We start from the raw sequence: 17,239 nt of genomic DNA on the forward strand, positions 1-17,239 counted from the left end.
AATATCTGAAATTTTGCTTTATGATTTATCTTGAGTCATAATTTAATTTAGTTAGACACCTTATTTGTTTTTTAGAACCCTAAAAAATAGGGTACATCGTTTTACTTATTTAAAGTTCTGAAATTTTTTAATTTTTTCGAGTTTTACCATTCCACATACTGTATATCAACATATATTAAATAAGTTTTACTATTCCACGTATATCTGCATATATCAAATAAGTTTACTATTCAACATATATCAACATATATAACAAGCAAAACAATAAAAAATGAGATCAATGGATAGAAGGTATTGGTGCCGTACGCGCTCTTCAATCTTATTTCTCGGTTGCCCTCTTGATTTTGAGTTGGTAGATTTAAGTGTTTTGAAAAACAAACCGCCCTTATCTGAGGAATCTAAAGACGATGATGACTATTCTGAATATGATGAGGATTATGATAAAAAGTTTGAATGGCTAGAGGAATATATAAAAAAGAATTATGGAACTCTTTTCTACCTAGGTCAAGCTATTGTAGGACCTGATCTAAGTGAATGGAGTGATCGAAACGAAGTGTACTTGGCTATTCATTTACCATATGATGAAGATGAAGAAGATGAACAACTTAAAATTCCTGATTTAAAAAATTTTTTTACCAATTTTGATTTAAATGTATTGGACCAATTTCGTGATCTGATGAAATTGTTAGGACAACCAGAAAATGATTCTGAACCTGGATTGTGTTCCTGCCAATCCAATATAGGATAAGAAGTAAAACATAATAATTTAGAAATATAATAGTAATTATTTACTTGGAAATTGCGGGTATTTTTAGCAAAATGTTATTATCAGGAAAGTATCAAATGCTCTTAATAATAAAGAATCATTCGGTTAAAGTGTAAAATTTTTTCTCTGTTTTTCTTTTGAATTTAATAATTTGAAGTCACGTATCTACCATGAAATTAATTAATCGATTTTAAAAATTAAATTTTTAATGTCACACCAACCATAAGTCACTTAGCACCCGAGGTTTTATGATTACGTTAAGTTTATTGAGTATAACGAGATGTAAAATCAAACTATATATGGTATATTCATTTTTTCGTTAGAAGATCCATATCTATAAATTTTGCTATCGTGTTTTATCGGTAAAGTATACAGTAACTTAAAGAAAAGACCACTTTTTTTTGAAAAACTTGCAATCACGTGCGGCTAATCATTTTTTATAAAATGTGTAACCTAAGGTTTTGCATACTTTCCAGTTTCCACCCCCTAAACATATGTCACATTCACATAACAATGGATACTTTAATATTATCGAATTTGTGCTGCCACACAAATTATCTAATCAGGGCAATTACCCGATACTTACCCGACTAAAGAAATTCGTTACATGACAAATTTTAATCACGTTAATTGTATCGTTAGGATCAACTACTACATAATTTTTTTCCTCCATACATTTTCCGTTTTTTTCGTAGAATTTCGCCATTTAAATGAATAAAAGAGTATAAGTCGTAAATAATCCATTTGGTTAATTATATTGAAATCGTTCCGTCATCTAATATGTTTGCTTGATAATTGTCTTGTAAACTAAGTTTTTCCTTTATCAGGTAATTTGCGTGGTCGTACAATTCTGAAAATAGTGATAATATTAAAAAATTTATGTACTACATTTAGTTTTGATTTACATAATTAACTGCGCTACCCCTCTGTATCATGTTTAAAGTTCACTTTTTTTTCCAACTGTAAAAATTCCGTGAATCTGCGCTAAAAATCTTAGCCAAATAATTTCCCATGATTTGCATGATTTGAGGTTATAAAATTTCTTTGATTTGATATGATCACGAAAAAAAAACGGAACACTTTTTTTTTTACGGAATATTTTACTTTTTTTACCGTATGAAAAAAATTTCTTTCAATAGACCTTAAGATTTGATGTTCTATGTAGTACGTACCCGTGCTTTTTGTTCCTCCCGTTATCACGTGAATTGTACAAATAATTGCGCCAAATAATAAACAATAACGTAATCATTATTGTCTTGTACAACGATCAATAAAACAGTGTCAAACCTATAAATTTTGTTAAACAATCAAAAAGAACTCGTTTTCTTTTTTTTTTTTCCTCTAGCTTTTTTTTTCCTAGGAAAAAAAAAATTTAGTAATAATAATGGTCTCACTGGAAACACGAGAAAATGTCATAGTGGAAGATCTGGGATCGCCTCCCATAACTTCTACTCAAAACGAGACAAATATAAGTAATCCTTTTTATAATTTAATCGAAAAACAAGCAAAAGAATTTGAGGAGTTTGGTAAACGTATGAGTTTAGATTTACAAAATACTTACAGAGAATATTTAATTCAACAAACCGATATTATAAAAGAGAACACGAATCCTGTTGAAACGGAAAATGTTTGTAATAAACATGATGAAATAATCGATTCTCAATCACAATTAATCGATTCTTTAAGAGCTCGGGTTGAAATTTTGGAAACTGATCATCTTATTAAAGAACAAGATTTTAGAAAACTTCGAAATGAATTTAATGATTTCAAAAAGGAAATCCAATCAATTCTATCTATATCAACAGCTACGGCAGCTACATCATCAGCTGCACAGGATAATAAGGAAAATTCTTCTTTATATACGAATGAAAATGTCGTCAAAGATTCGGATATTACACCAATTCAATCTGAAGAACCATTAAAATTTGTGTATGATGAAGAGGAAATATCTGATTATAAAAATGTTGATAAAGAAAATATAAAACCTAATCAACCGTATTCTGATGGTCATGAAAAACAACTGTATTCTGATGATCAGGATCATGACAAAGAAATTTTCGCTAAATCTCAAGCAGCTTATCAAAACCATCTTAAGGCTGAATTTGAAACACCTTATCCTTATCAAGAAAACGAAGAAGAAGCCGTGGAATTTGAAACTTCTTTTCATTACACTGATAATTATGAAGATGAAACCTCATATCAATATGTTCCCAGCTATGATAATTACGGTTATGATAATTACGATTCAACGTATTTGCCTTCATCATCATATCAACAATACAATAATGATGATGCTTATCAGAATGGTTATGATTCAACGTATCTTGGATCTTCAACATCTTATCAACGATTTAATGATGGTAATTCTCATATCCCAAATTTTACTTTTAATAACATTCCACAGGGAAAAACATCAAAATCTCAAAAAGCAAATATAAAAATTCATGCCAAAGTTGAAGAAATCCTTAATAATTTAAATAATAGAAGGATTCTTGATCATACATTCAAACCTTTACGACAAACTTTTAATATAAACCAGCTCTTAAAATATGAAAAGTCAGACTTATTTAATCCTTTAAGTAGTAAAACAAAAAGTTCTATTAGAACCTCGATTAATGACGAGTTAAGAGATGAATTGTCCGGTAAGAAGAAAATGACACAACCAATTAGTGTTTATGTAAATAGAAATATTGTTCCTTCTTTACCACCTGGTATTAAAAGTTATACTGAATTTGGGAGGACTTCTCAATATAATCGTTTATCTAGCGAAAAAAAGAAGAGAATTCAGAAAATTATTTCGAAAGAAAAAATATGTTAATAAATAAATCCTTTAAATTGTATAATTATTATTTTTTTTTTTTAATCTAATAAATTATTATTATCAGTTATGTAAATTATCGAATTTAATGTGACGGATGCAATATAAACTTTTTCCGTGATTCCTTTCAAAACAAAATACCGTTCTAATGAGAATATCGAAAAATAAAGGAGAGTTCGATATAAGGATAATAAGTTAAATAGACCCATTTACTGTTATTAGTACCCTTTCAAAAAAAAATAAAAAAGTTTACATTACCGGACCAATCAAATAATCCCACATATTACTTTTGATCAAAATGTTATCTGTAAAAAATAAGGCTTATACCGTGTGATATTTTTGAAAACCGGTTTTTTGTGGACGATATAAAATCTATTAGGGTGTGTCAAATTACTGAATTACTGTTAATCCAGGATAGCAAGAAAATGGATAGAGAAAGCGTGTATAACATAGATCAGAGCAACGTGGCCAAAATAATGATTAGAAGTCCGTTATATTACGTAATCTCGTCTCACCTATTTTTTAGTCGCAGTGTTTATATCGTTATATCGGGTTACAACAAGTTTTGTTACAACGTTCTATCTGTATTGTGCGTTTAAACCCATTAAGTACCTCATAGAATAGACCAAGTACGAGATAAAATAATTTAGCGATCCATTGAATATGGTATCTTACTATCTTTGGTGAATTTTATGAATTTTATAATGAGGAAATTTAATATTCTTTTTAAATATATTAGTACATAAGGAAAATTGATCTGATGAACGTGAACTTTTATCAATTGATATTTCCGAAAGATTATCTAACAACCTAAATCAAATAATCACGTGGATCAAATTTCCTTTCAAAGGATACCGTTACCCTTTCGAGTAACCGACTGAGCAATAAACAAAAATGTAATTTGTAATCAATATATATAATACTCTTAAAAAAAAAAAAAAAACTTTTTCCCTCCTAAATTCCGTTTTTGTTTTTATAATAATGGAAGTACAAGAAAATGTTATAAAAAAAGGTTCATATCTTACTCAAAATGAAAAAAATAATATAAATTTGAATAATAATAAGAATTATTCTAATGATAATATTTTAAATGATCGATATTATAATTTAATTATAGAACAAGCAAAAGAATTCGAAAATTTTGGTAAAAGAATGAGTTTAAATTTACAAAATTTTCGTAAAGAACTTGTAATTCAACAAAATGATATTATTAATGATGAACCTTTTGATATAGAAAAAGTTTATAAGAATTGTAAAGAAAAAATCGATTCTCAAGTACAATTGATTGATTCTTTAAAAAATCGTATTGAAGATTTGGAAAATGATTCTTTTATTAAAACTCAAGATATTAAAGAACTTCAAAATGATTTTAGTTATTTAATAGAAGATTTTGAAGATTTTGAAACAACTGTACCAGCTGTTGTACCAATATCTATATCAGCAACGCTAGATAATAAGAAAAATGTTTCTTTGATCCCAGAATTAAATTTTCAATTAGTAAATGATAACCAACAGTACTCTGAGGATTATTATGATGAAGAATCTTCAACATCTTATCAAAAATACGATGAGGATAATTCTGGTGAAGATAGTTCTGATGAAGAATCTTCAACTTCTTATCAAAAACACGATGAAGATAGTTGTGATGAAGAATCTTCAACATCTTATCAAAAACACGATGAAGATAATTATGAAGAATCTTCAATAACTTATCGAAAGGATGATGAGAATAATTATGATGAAAAGTCTTCAACAACTTATCGAAAGTATGACGAGGATTATAATGATGAAGAATCTTCAACAACTGATCAAAAATATGATGAGAATAATTATGATGAAGAATCTTCAACTTATCGAAAGTATGATGAGAATTATAATGATGAAGAATCTTCAACAACTGATCAAAAATATGATGAGAATAATTATGATGAGGAATCTTCAACATCTTATCAAAAACACGATGAAGATAATTATGATGAAGAATCTTCAGTAACTTATCGAAAGTATGATGAGGATTATAATGAAGAAGAATCTTCAACAACTGATCAAAAATATGATGAGAATAATTATGATGAGGAATCTTCAACATCTTATCAAAAACACGATGAAGATAATTATGATGAAGAATCTTCAGTAACTTATCGAAAGTATGACGAGAGTAATTATGATGAAGAATCTTCAATAACTTATCGAAAGTATGATGAGAATAATTATGATGAAGAATCTTCAACAACTTACCGAAAGTATGATGAGGATTACAATGATGAAGAATCTTCAACAACTGATCAAAAATATGATGAGAATAATTATGATGAGGAATCTTCAACATCTTATCAAAAATATGAAAATGTACCTTATCAACAATACATTGAGACTGATCCTGGAATAACTTATTTTGATTTTATTAAATTTGAACGTGATTATACTTCAGCTCTTGAACAACAAAAAAACGAACAACAAAAGCCCTCTACATCATCAGCAAACAGACAACAAAAGCCTTCTACATCATCAGCGAACAGACAACAAATGACATCTACATCATTAACAAACAGACAACAAAAGCCATCTACATCAGCGGTAAATAAACCATTTACCTATTCACAATCTTATATATCAAATCCGAATGTTCCTGTTCATAAAGAAATTCTAATGATTATTCATGCCAAAGTACAAGAAATAACTAATGAAAAAAGCAACGGAAAACGTAGATTAGATAGAAAACTCAATAACCATACGTTCCGTCCTTTGTGTGACTTTGGTATGAAAAACCTTTTAGAATATGAAAAATCATATTTATTTAAATCTTTAAGTAAACGCACAAGAGAACGTATCAAAGCTACAATTATTGCTGAGTTAAAAGATGAATGTATTAATAAAAATAAGAAACTAACACAACCCATCAATATTTATGCGGAAAAAAACATAATTCCTCGTTTACCATCTGGTATTAATAGCTATACCGATTATCAAAAACATTATCGTTATAATAATTTCTCTGACAAGACTAAAAGGAGGATTCAAAAAATAATTTCATTAGAAAAAGTTAACCATTAATTATTTATTATTGTAATTTTTTTACTAATAAAGTCCATGTTTCACCTATAATGATACCTGTAATGAAAGAATAGAATATCACATGTAATTCTTTATAAGACATTGGTGACGCAGTATAAACTTATTCCGTTGATAAATAGGCTTATTTGAAAAATGCAGTAAAGAACTTCATCAGACGCCAGTAATCAAGCTGAAAAAAGGGGGGGGGAACCATGATGCATTGATAATCTGAAAAGGACATGAATATCAATCCTTTAATAATTTTGATATACGAATATTCTTTACCATAAATAAGAACCTCCAATAAGAAATAGTGTCTATTGTTTTTGCTTTATAGAATATATTTATTCCTTTCCCAAAATCATAAATCAATTGATCAAGAAATTCACGTAAAGTTAGAATATCTATATAAAAGTTGATATTTTATTTTAAAATTAGATAAGAAGAAAAAAAAAATTAACAAATCACGAATATTTAAATCTCGCAGTTAATTGCCAATTTTGTCAGGTCTATCGACTAATTCGAATAAATAAAATAAATAAAGAATTTTGGCATGAAATTTTGATCGGATTAAGTTTCTTACTCTCCCTTTTTTTTTACAAAAAAAAAAAATAATAATAATAACCAAGAAAGAGATATTTATCATCAATCACAAATCTTTGATATGGATTCTGAAACTTTAGAAAAGCAGAAACTTTTAATATCAGGAAATCAAGAATCTAAACACGAGAAGGAACGAGAAGAATCTGATGATAAATTTGCATTTATAAAATTAAAAGCTCGTATTGAAGAATTAGAAACTGAATTTCTTATAAGAAATTTAAATTATAAAGAGCTTCGAGAAGAATTTAACAATTTTAAAATGTTAATTCTTAAATCTGAACATGACCAATTATCAAAGAATATTCGGGATTCATTTTCCATCGATAAATCTAAATTTCTTCCAAATTTAGAGAATTTTGGGGAAGTTTCAGAATCAATTTATGATTATTATAAAGACAAACACATTCTTTTTACACATGATGATAATGATTTGATGTTATTTTCTTCAAGGAAAAGTCAAAATAAAGAAACACGGTTTATTGATGATGATTGTGATTACGATCTTGAAAATAAATATGATGATACAGTTGAAAAAGATTTTATTAATAAAGGAGTTTCTGGGCCATCGTCATCATCCGATCAACAGATTATCAGTAACAACAGTAACAACAAATGTGATTATTCTAATAATTATAAGACTTCACCATTAAATCCTTATGCGGCTTCGTTTTTTCCCGGAAAAGATTATACCAATCAGGAAGAAACCACACAAGGAACTCAACGAAATAATGACGATCAAAAGGATTCAAATTTTCTTTTGAATATTCCTCTTTATGCATCTAATAATATACCTTATTTCATCTTTCTTTGTAATGACTTTTGGAGAAATCACACAAACGTAGTCGAAAAAATTCACGCACTAGTTCAACAAATTCTTTATCAATTCAGACTAATTAACCGAAAAGTCAATGTTGTGTCGTTTAGATATTTGTATTTCTTTGAAGTTGATGATTTAATGAATTATGAAAAATCAAAAGAATTTAATTCCTTACAAAAGGTTCACAAGAAAATTATTAGGAATATGATTAATGCTTTATTAAAAGATGAATTATATATTAATATTACTTTTGTACGAAATCTTAATGAGTATAGAAGTAGAGGATTAATTCCAAAATTACCAAAAAGTTTTAAAAGTTATGATGATTATACCAAGAGTGAGAAGTTTCAATCTTTGACCAAAAAGAAAAAGAAAATTATTAGAAGATTGGCTGAAAAGGAAAGAAATGATGAGTAAAGAATACAAATTAATTAGATTAATTATAATTGTTATATAATGTGCTTTGTGTTAATAAAATTTATGTTTTCACTTGGGATACTACGTTTAATGAAATATGATTTTTATCGATCTCCAGTCATAATCCATTTACTATACAAATTCATGTATAATAATAATGTTCGTACAAAGATATTTGATGATTTATTACATAAACTATCATAATAAAGGAAAGCTAAATATACTTGACACATAAATTCCTCTATAAATACGAATATACGATAAATACGATGAATAAGATGAATAATATAAATTTGAATAATATATTGAATACATAAAAATTCTATATCTAATTACTAAATCTTCAACTTTATTAATTCCCTGACTCGAGTAATTTACTAACTCTTGACTTGTATGTATCGTTTAAAGTATCAAACCAGTCACTATACATAGTATAATTGTCATATCCGTTAGGTAAACTTGGAAGTATGTCTCTCTTAATATATTCATCCAAATCTTGTGAGAGCGTTACATTTGGTCCTTGGAATTCTTGTAACAACATACATTTAATATGATAATTAATATATCTTTTACTCTTTCTATTTAGAGCAATAAAATTATTCGACTTTGTATATTCAATTAATTCATTAATATTATAAGAACTTTTCAAAAATTTGAACTGTTTTAATTTTACAGAATCGCCATAAAGTCTATCAATTTCTTGGACTTTAAAGTTAAGTGAGGTGTCATTATTTGAAGAATTTAAAGAGGTGTTATCCCAACTCGAGCGTTCCATCATCTTATCATAAGTTTTTAATAAAAGATCACTGCTTTTATATGAAATAGGAGAGTCATCAATTTCTTGACGAAGTTTTTTGATATTTTGATCTTTTTTGATAGCATCATTTTCCAATTCTTCGATACGAGTTCTCAAAGAATTAATTAATTTTGATTGAGATTCAATTTTTTTTTGATAAGTTTCAAAAGATTTTTCATCAAGCTTTTTAAATTCATTTTCATATCCTTTATGTGATTCTTGTAATCGTTTTCCAAATTCTTCAAATTGTACTGCTTGTTTCTCGATTATTTTATTAATTTTACCAGTTTTATTCACTCGTGTTGACATGATATTTTGAGAGTTGTAGTAGAGTTGTAAAGATAAAGAAAATCGAATGACGTATTTATGTGTAATGGTCGTAGTACAAACAACGGGATTGTGGGAAATTCTTGAAAATTTTGAAATTCAAAATTGACGATGAGAAAATTTATTTTTTCCAACTATAGTAATCTATATGCTTTTCCATTTGAAAATATATATCCTTTCTTTGCATTATTATTTGTTTTAGAATTTAATGTTAAATTTTCACTTTTCTCACTTTTCTCTAATATAATTAATTTTCTAACCCTCTTTTTCATATTTTTACTTAATTTTTTAAAAAGTTTACTTTTCTCATATTCAGTATAATTATTATATATTGAAGGTAATTTTGGTATAATACCTCTATTAATATATTCTTCTAAATTTTGAGAAAGTATTAAATTTTCTTCTTGATCAAATTCATTTGATAAGGTTAAATCAATAAGATAATTTAAAACTTCTTTAGGTTTATCATCCAAAGAATTAAAATAATTTGTTTTAGTATATTGAACGAAATCATCAATTGTAAAAGATTTTTCTAAAACTCTAAAATGTTTTAATTTAAGTCCCAAACTAGAATTTTCTCTTCGAGTAATAATTTGTTGAATTTTAATATGAAGTTGTGCCGAAATAATTTCTTTAATTCCTTGATTTTCTGAATTTAAAGAATTATTAAATGAATCGATTAAAATATCATTTTGATCTTTGGATCTCTTATTAATGGAATTACAAATGATTTCTCGTTCCTCTTGATTTTCTTGATTTTCTTGATTTTCTTGATCTATTTCTTGATCTATTTCTTGATCTATTTCTTGTTGTTTCAATTTTTTTAAATCCTTTTCTTGTTCTTGTTGAAGATTTTGAGATTTAATTTTTGTAATATATCTTTTAATAATCTCATTCATAGTAATATTATATATAGGAGTATTTTGTATTTGTTCATTTTGTTCATTTTGTCCATTTTGTCCATTTTGTTCATTTTTTGAAAAATTCTTTTGTTCATAATCTTCATCATCAAAAAATTTATCTGATTTATCATTTTCTTGTTTTTCAATTGAATTTGGATGATCAAAATTTTTAGAATCTATAGAATCTATTGTTTTTGATGACTCATCATTTTTTAGAAGAGTGGAATCATAATTATTTACATCTTTTTTTTCATTCTTATCATCATCATCATCATCATCATCCTTATCAACTTTATCATCTTTATCATCTTTATCATCCTTATCATCATCCTTATCATCATCATCTTTTTCATCTTTTTCATTAAAAATTTTAATATTCTCATTATTATTATTAATATCAAAATTTTTTTCAATATTAATATTTTTAATATTATGATAAATAAAAAATTTTTTAAAATTTTGTTCTAATGATTCAATACGTGATCTTAAAGAATCAATTAACCGATCTTGATCTTCAATCTTTTTTTTACATTCACATTCAATAAATTCAATGATTCCATTATCATCTTTATTGAAACTATTATTGGGGATATCAACTTTATTGGGGATGTCAACTTTATTAGGGATATCATCTTTATTGGGGATATCAACTTTATTGGGGACGTCATCTTTATTGGGGACATCATCTTTATTAGAACTATTATTTTTATTGTGGATATCATCTTTATTGGTGGAAGTGGAATTATTATTATCTTTATAGAAATTATTATCTTTATTGGATGATTTTTTAATAAATTCGTGATAAAATGATTGTAATTCTAAATTCATATGTTTACCAAATTTTTCAAATTCTTCTGCTTGCCTTTCTATTAAATTACGAAATAATAAAGTTGATTCCATCTTTTGTATGTATAAATTTTTTTTTTTCAGTGGAAAAGAAAAAGAAAAAGAAAAGAAAAGAAAAATTGGTGAGAGAATTTACATCATAAAGATTTAATTTTATATATATATTAAAAAACTTATGGTAAATTGGTAAATTAGTGGATTATTTGTTGTGTCAGGAGGTAAACCTTAGTGCTTATCTGTTATAGTATGATCTCACTGTGCCACGCACTGCCACCAACGTTGATCAAATGATCGCGTAAATATATATGTAAATGTGTAATTTTATACACAAAAAATCATTTTATTTATCGCTTAAAAAATTACAAAAAGCCACGGCTTATTTAAATGATAAAAAAAAAAGCCAAATATTTATTATTAACTTCTTTTATTATTAATAATAAAAGTATTAATAATAAAAGACAAATGAAAGAAATAATAATAATAATATAAAAAAAAAAATTTTTTGGTTAATAATATTTCGATATCCCCTTTACCTTTTTTTTTAAAAAAAAAGACACTTAAAAAAAAAAAACATTTATAAGAATCATTCCCACATACTGCATTATTACATTAACCAAATTATTTCTTAGGTTCAACTGTAATAATCTTTCTAATTCTCTTCTTTTTCTCATCAGATAATTTTGAGAAATAATTAGTCTTCTCGTAATCAGCATAACTTCTAATTCCAGATGGTAAAGAAGGAATTATCTTTCTTTTGACGTATTCTTCAATAGGTTGGGTAACACGTTTATCCCTGTTGCATAATTCACTTCTTAAAGCTGTTTTCACCATCAATTTAATGGATCTTTTAGGGTCCCTCGATAACGAATTATAATAATTCGTTTCTTGATACTTAATCAAACCATCAAGAGAAAATTGATTCAAGAGATAATTAAAAGTCTTTTGCTTAATTCTTGCATTTTGCTCTTGGAAATGAGCAATAGTATATTGAACTTCAGCTTGAATTCGTTCAATTACGGAAGGAGCCCTCTGTGACCCTTGAAGTGATGATTTATTTTGTGAAGATGAAGTGGAAATAGATGAATGAGGTTTGATTGAAATAGGAGGTAAACAAGAAATATTATCTTTTGGTATTGGGGTGGAGGGTTGTGTAACATAATTGAAATCCTCATTCAATTTATCATTTTTAATATTTAATTCTTTCGATCCAAATTCAGTCGATTTAAGATCAAGTAATAAATCTCTAAGTTTTTGATTCAAATTATTATTAGAATCTTGAAAAGAGCGTTGTGAAGGATTGTATTTAATATCTTCTTCTAATTCATCATCTACTTGATGATCAGATAAGGATTCTTCGGTAGATACTTCCTTTGAATCAGAATCTTTACTCTTTCCTTTAAATAAAGCGGATGAAGATGATGATGAAGAAGACGATGATGATGACGATGATGATGATGATGATGATGATGATGATTTCTCTTTATCTTGATCATTAGTCTCGATCACTCTACGTTCATTAGTATTGTATTTATTATTATTTGAGAAAGATGATTTCACAGAAGTAGAAGATTCACCATAATTCCTAAATGTTGAATGATTATAAAAATATTCATCAAATAATACTGATCCAAAAATTGAAGTTTTTTTATTTTCAACGATAGTAGAATCCTTTTTCTCTATAATTTGATCAGTTGAAGGGATTGGTAATACATCGTTGACACCATAAAGAGTTTTTGGTTGAATATTTTTAAAGATTAATCTTTCTTTTTTAATATCAATTTCATTTGACTGAATATTATCAGCAATTAATCTTTCATTTGACCAAATATTTTCAGTAGTAGAAGATTTATTAATAATATTATTAGAAGTAGGTAATTGTTTTGAATCAGAATCTTTAAGAATAAATTCAAAATCATCACTATCATTTTCTTCAAATAAAGAAATATTTTTCTTAAGATCAAAAGATTGTAAAGGACTTTCAAGACCAAAAAGTAATTTAATTTCTTTTTTAAAATCAAAAAAATCATTTTTAAGTCCATGAATTTCAAGGTCCTTTTTAGTAGAATTAATTTCCAATTCCTCAATACGTGATTTTAGAGAATCTATTAAACGAGATTGAAAATCAAGTTGACGTTGTTGTTTTACTAAAATTATATCCAACTCGGAAGGTTTAGAAATATCATGATTTTTAGTAAAACATTTATAATAATTTTGAACATCCAAACTCATTCGTTTTCCAAAAGTTTCAAATTCTTTAGCGTGTTTTTCTAATAAAGTAAATAAAGTATCAGATGGAGATAAAGTTTTTTTATTATTAAAAGTATCAGATTCCATTTTTTTTTTTAAAGAGAAAGAAAGAAGAATATAAGATATTTCTAAAAAGTGTGGGAAATGAGGAAAAGGTGTAAAAAGATGATAACGGAGTAGTAATACCAGATGATTATATCCCCACCCTAATTGTTGCTTTTTATAAATTTAACGGATACATTTGTAGTACAAGACTGACAAATCATGATAGACTGTGGCGCAGTCGATAAGTTATTTTTGTAGCACACACGATCATAATGGAAATAATACGTCAAAAATGGTCACTTTCCGTATATGAAAACAATTAGAGTTGGGGAACGAACCCTTTTTTTTATTATTATTATTATTATTGTTATTATTATTTATATAAGATATACTTGTAAAAAAATTTTTTTTTCGGTTTTAAAAAAATAACTTTTTTTTTTTCTTGTCAATCATCTAAATAAAAGTGACAAAAGCCTCTTTTTTTTTAGATTTGTTTTTGTTTCCATGATCTGGATGTTTTTTTTCTTATTTAGGATATAAGGATCGAAGAACTCGTGACTGTAAAAAAATTTCACGAAAGTAAGCTTTATGCATTTAATAATTACGCTACCATAATATACGTCATAAGATTTTACATGTGATCCTCCCCAAGCATTTAATAAGGGTAAATTACCCTCAATCTAAATTTCTTCGTCCTTTAAAATATTAAATATATATGAAAATTAGATGATAAATTAATATGACAAACAATTATTCGTAAAAAAAGAATATATTTGAATATTTGAATGATAATTTAATTTTATTTTATTTTATTTTTTCTTTTTCTTTTTATTTTATTTTATTTTTTTTCCTAATTATTAAATTTTTTTTTTTTTTCGTAAAGAAAATTTATAGTTTGATCGTGGGAAACACATTGTTAGCAATGTCAGGTAAAGGGGCTTTGATAATAGCACATGAGACCAGTCATATGATCAACTATAAACAGTAACGGAATAACTTTTTTTAAAAAAAAAAAAAAAATTTTTTTTTTAAAAAAAAAGTTCGTACTAACAGCGGTTAATTAACGAATACAGTAATGTAAATGTAAATAGTAATGTAAATATACTATATATGAATAACACTATATATAATAATATATATATTTTTTTTTTTTTGCAATATATTTTTTGCAATATCAGATAATAATAATTTTGCAATATCAATAAATAATATCAGGTAAATAAAAATTTTTGCAATATATATCAGGTAAATAATAATATTTTGCATAATATATCAGATAATAATAATATAATCAGGGATATAATCAGAGATAATAATAAGATAGATAATATATAGTTCATATAATTATACTTTTTTGTTATGATTGTTATTGTTACTAGTATAATTTTAGTCAATTCTAAGTCGTATTATAATAAAGATTAAATGAATATAAATAAGGTAATAATCTCTCTAGAAAAAAAAATATATAAATAGTCCTTTTTTTTCTTTCTTTTTTTTTTTTGAAACTTGTTTGAAAAAATAAAATAATAACAGAATTAAAAAAAAATGATTATTCCTACGGAAGAAATAATTCAACAACAACAAAATTTTGAACAATTATGTGAACGTATCAAATATTTAGATATACAACAACAAACAAAAGTTAATAATATCATTAATAATAATCCTAAATTATATTCAACTCAACTTCCTTCAATTAATGAAATGATAGATAATCAATCATTAATAATACGTATGGGAGAATTAGAGGAGAGAATAAATTTACAAAATCAAGAAATTGAAAATTTAAGAAAAGAATTTTCAGAATTAAATGAAAAATTAACTTTATTAGTTCAATTAGAAGTAAATGTTCAACTTGAATCAAAATTCAATTATATGAAACAAGAATTCGATAATTATAAGAATGAATTGAATTCAAGATTTAATAATAATAATAATAATATTAATAATATTAATGATAATGATCTTAATAATAATAATAATTATAATTATAATAATAGAATAGCATTTGATAATACTACTCCTCATTATAATAATTTTGGAAATATTCATAAAGAATTACAAAATCTTGCAAATGAATTAAATAATGATCGAGAATCTTTTACAGAAAGAATGAATTCTTTAAGAAATATGTATAATAATCAATATAATTTTAATTTTTAATTAATACCAGATACAGTATTTTATAATTAATTTATAATGACTCTTATTTTAATATAAAATCGTCCTAACTTCCCGAGATCTGATCTGATCTGATATCTCATTTTTTTTTACCTGAAATCTTATTTTCCCGAGATCCTGTTTTTTTTTCTTAATAAATTCACTTTTATCCCGTTTTAATTTGCGTGGCTGTTCGAATGTCATTTTATGATGTGAATTACTCTTTTAAAATCGTCAGTTTGATGTAAATATCACGTAAATAATCCTAATATAAAACGAAACAAGATTATATGATTAACGAAATATTGATATCATATGATTCCATATATTTTGTACTACAATGATGTAATTATTTAAATTAAGGCGTAATTTATGATGATTATCAAAATAACAAAAGTCAAAGATAATTTATGAAAATTAATTAACATAAAATTAAATTAACGTTTATTAGAAAAATTTAAGAAAATTTGACTAATCCAATTATAATATATATTATATTATATTTTTTTTGTCGGGAGTTTCAAAAGTTTCAAAATATAATTATCTTTTTTGGTAATAATAAATTTTTATTAATTATTTTTTTAGCGGGAAGTAATTTCATTTGATGTTATTTCAAAAAGGCGCGGTTACCATAATTAATTTCATTAAATTTCATTAATTTCTTCATTACATGAATTTCACGTGTACTCTTGTTGTTCTCTTTTGTCAATCTTTTGATCATTCCGATAAATTATTATTTTAGTGGTACAATTTAGTTTTTCCGGAATTCTCGTCTTTTCTTTTTGTGCTACGATTAAAATTCTGTCCTTTTTTTTTATAATAGGGAAAAAACATTTCACATCGCGATAATAATAATAATATATATTACTTAATAAATGTATTCGAGTATTTTAAAAAAGTTATTAAATATCATTTTCATAACGAAATTACGAAATTACGAATATATAAACTATAAATAAATTAAAAACGTTTAAAAAATTTAACAAATATTTACAAATATTTAACAAGGATTTTTTTGATAAAATTTCCCAATTTAATAATATATATCATATATATAAAAAAAAAAATTCTCAATGAATTTAAAAAAAAATATTTTCATTTTTTTCATGGAAAAATTGAAAAAATTGAAAAAATTATAAATTTGTTATATAATTAACAATCAAATATGTATTCTGTATTAATAGGGTTACAAAAATAATTTTCGTGATCTGGTTGTATACATTATATTATTCATTTAATTTCAAAATTTGCTAATAATAAATACAACTTTAATTAAAAAAATTTCAAATTTGATTTGTTTAAATTTTTTTTTTATTATTATAAAACATAAAAAGAAATTTATTATAAAACATAAAAAGAAGTTTATTATAAAACATAAAAGTCGAATAAGTAAAAAAAAATAAAAATAAAAAAAAATGTATTAAATATACCAATAATTCAA

At 25.2% G+C, this 17,239-nt stretch overlaps 8 protein-coding genes across 8 annotated transcripts; 5 read left to right on the forward strand and 3 right to left on the reverse strand.

The window, feature by feature from the left end:
• Positions 1-148: 148 nt before the first annotated feature.
• Positions 149-880, forward strand: OCT59_015371 (uncharacterized protein). The gene has a single exon (XM_025312705.2). It carries the CDS (start codon positions 272-274, stop codon positions 746-748), a length of 477 nt encoding a protein of 158 aa, XP_025189071.1. The 5' UTR covers positions 149-271; the 3' UTR covers positions 749-880.
• Positions 881-2,075: 1,195 nt separating this feature from the next.
• OCT59_015372 (uncharacterized protein) lies at positions 2,076-3,730 on the forward strand. Its single transcript, XM_025312706.2, has one exon. The coding sequence runs from the start codon at positions 2,151-2,153 to the stop codon at positions 3,582-3,584; it is 1,434 nt and encodes a 477-aa protein (XP_025189072.1). The 5' UTR covers positions 2,076-2,150; the 3' UTR covers positions 3,585-3,730.
• Positions 3,731-4,565: 835 nt separating this feature from the next.
• On the forward strand, positions 4,566-6,687 carry OCT59_015373 (uncharacterized protein; the record flags this gene model as incomplete). The annotated part of the gene is made up of 1 exon (XM_025312708.2): positions 4,566-6,687. The coding sequence occupies one exon, from the start codon at positions 4,566-4,568 to the stop codon at positions 6,636-6,638; it is 2,073 nt and encodes a 690-aa protein (XP_025189074.2). The 3' UTR covers positions 6,639-6,687.
• A 518-nt stretch (positions 6,688-7,205) lies between these two features.
• On the forward strand, positions 7,206-8,668 carry OCT59_015374 (uncharacterized protein). Its single transcript, XM_025323905.2, has one exon. The coding sequence runs from the start codon at positions 7,303-7,305 to the stop codon at positions 8,473-8,475; it is 1,173 nt and encodes a 390-aa protein (XP_025189075.1). The 5' UTR covers positions 7,206-7,302; the 3' UTR covers positions 8,476-8,668.
• On the reverse strand, positions 8,631-9,606 carry OCT59_015375 (uncharacterized protein). The gene has a single exon (XM_025312709.2). It carries the CDS (start codon positions 9,578-9,580, stop codon positions 8,828-8,830), a length of 753 nt encoding a protein of 250 aa, XP_025189076.1. The 5' UTR covers positions 9,581-9,606; the 3' UTR covers positions 8,631-8,827.
• A 126-nt stretch (positions 9,607-9,732) lies between these two features.
• On the reverse strand, positions 9,733-11,551 carry OCT59_015376 (uncharacterized protein; the record flags this gene model as incomplete). The annotated part of the gene is made up of 1 exon (XM_066139958.1): positions 9,733-11,551. The coding sequence occupies exon 1, from the start codon at positions 11,398-11,400 to the stop codon at positions 9,733-9,735; it is 1,668 nt and encodes a 555-aa protein (XP_066002783.1). The 5' UTR covers positions 11,401-11,551.
• A 174-nt stretch (positions 11,552-11,725) lies between these two features.
• OCT59_015377 (uncharacterized protein) lies at positions 11,726-14,089 on the reverse strand. The gene has a single exon (XM_025331357.2). The coding sequence runs from the start codon at positions 13,678-13,680 to the stop codon at positions 11,965-11,967; it is 1,716 nt and encodes a 571-aa protein (XP_025189078.1). The 5' UTR covers positions 13,681-14,089; the 3' UTR covers positions 11,726-11,964.
• A 1,051-nt stretch (positions 14,090-15,140) lies between these two features.
• OCT59_015378 (uncharacterized protein) lies at positions 15,141-15,976 on the forward strand. The gene has a single exon (XM_025312710.2). The coding sequence runs from the start codon at positions 15,184-15,186 to the stop codon at positions 15,799-15,801; it is 618 nt and encodes a 205-aa protein (XP_025189079.2). The 5' UTR covers positions 15,141-15,183; the 3' UTR covers positions 15,802-15,976.
• Positions 15,977-17,239: the final 1,263 nt, after the last annotated feature.

The sequence above is a fragment of the Rhizophagus irregularis genome, chromosome 23, assembly GCF_026210795.1.
Source record: "Rhizophagus irregularis chromosome 23, complete sequence".
Lineage (NCBI taxonomy): Eukaryota > Fungi > Glomeromycota > Glomeromycetes > Glomerales > Glomeraceae > Rhizophagus > Rhizophagus irregularis.

Coding starts and splice junctions, on each gene's coding strand:
- OCT59_015375 (XM_025312709.2), bottom strand. CDS start 9,580: ATGTCAACACGAGTGAATAAAACTGGTAAAATTAATAAAATAATCGAG.
- OCT59_015378 (XM_025312710.2), top strand. CDS start 15,184: ATGATTATTCCTACGGAAGAAATAATTCAACAACAACAAAATTTTGAA.
- OCT59_015377 (XM_025331357.2), bottom strand. CDS start 13,680: ATGGAATCTGATACTTTTAATAATAAAAAAACTTTATCTCCATCTGAT.
- OCT59_015372 (XM_025312706.2), top strand. CDS start 2,151: ATGGTCTCACTGGAAACACGAGAAAATGTCATAGTGGAAGATCTGGGA.
- OCT59_015371 (XM_025312705.2), top strand. CDS start 272: ATGAGATCAATGGATAGAAGGTATTGGTGCCGTACGCGCTCTTCAATC.
- OCT59_015374 (XM_025323905.2), top strand. CDS start 7,303: ATGGATTCTGAAACTTTAGAAAAGCAGAAACTTTTAATATCAGGAAAT.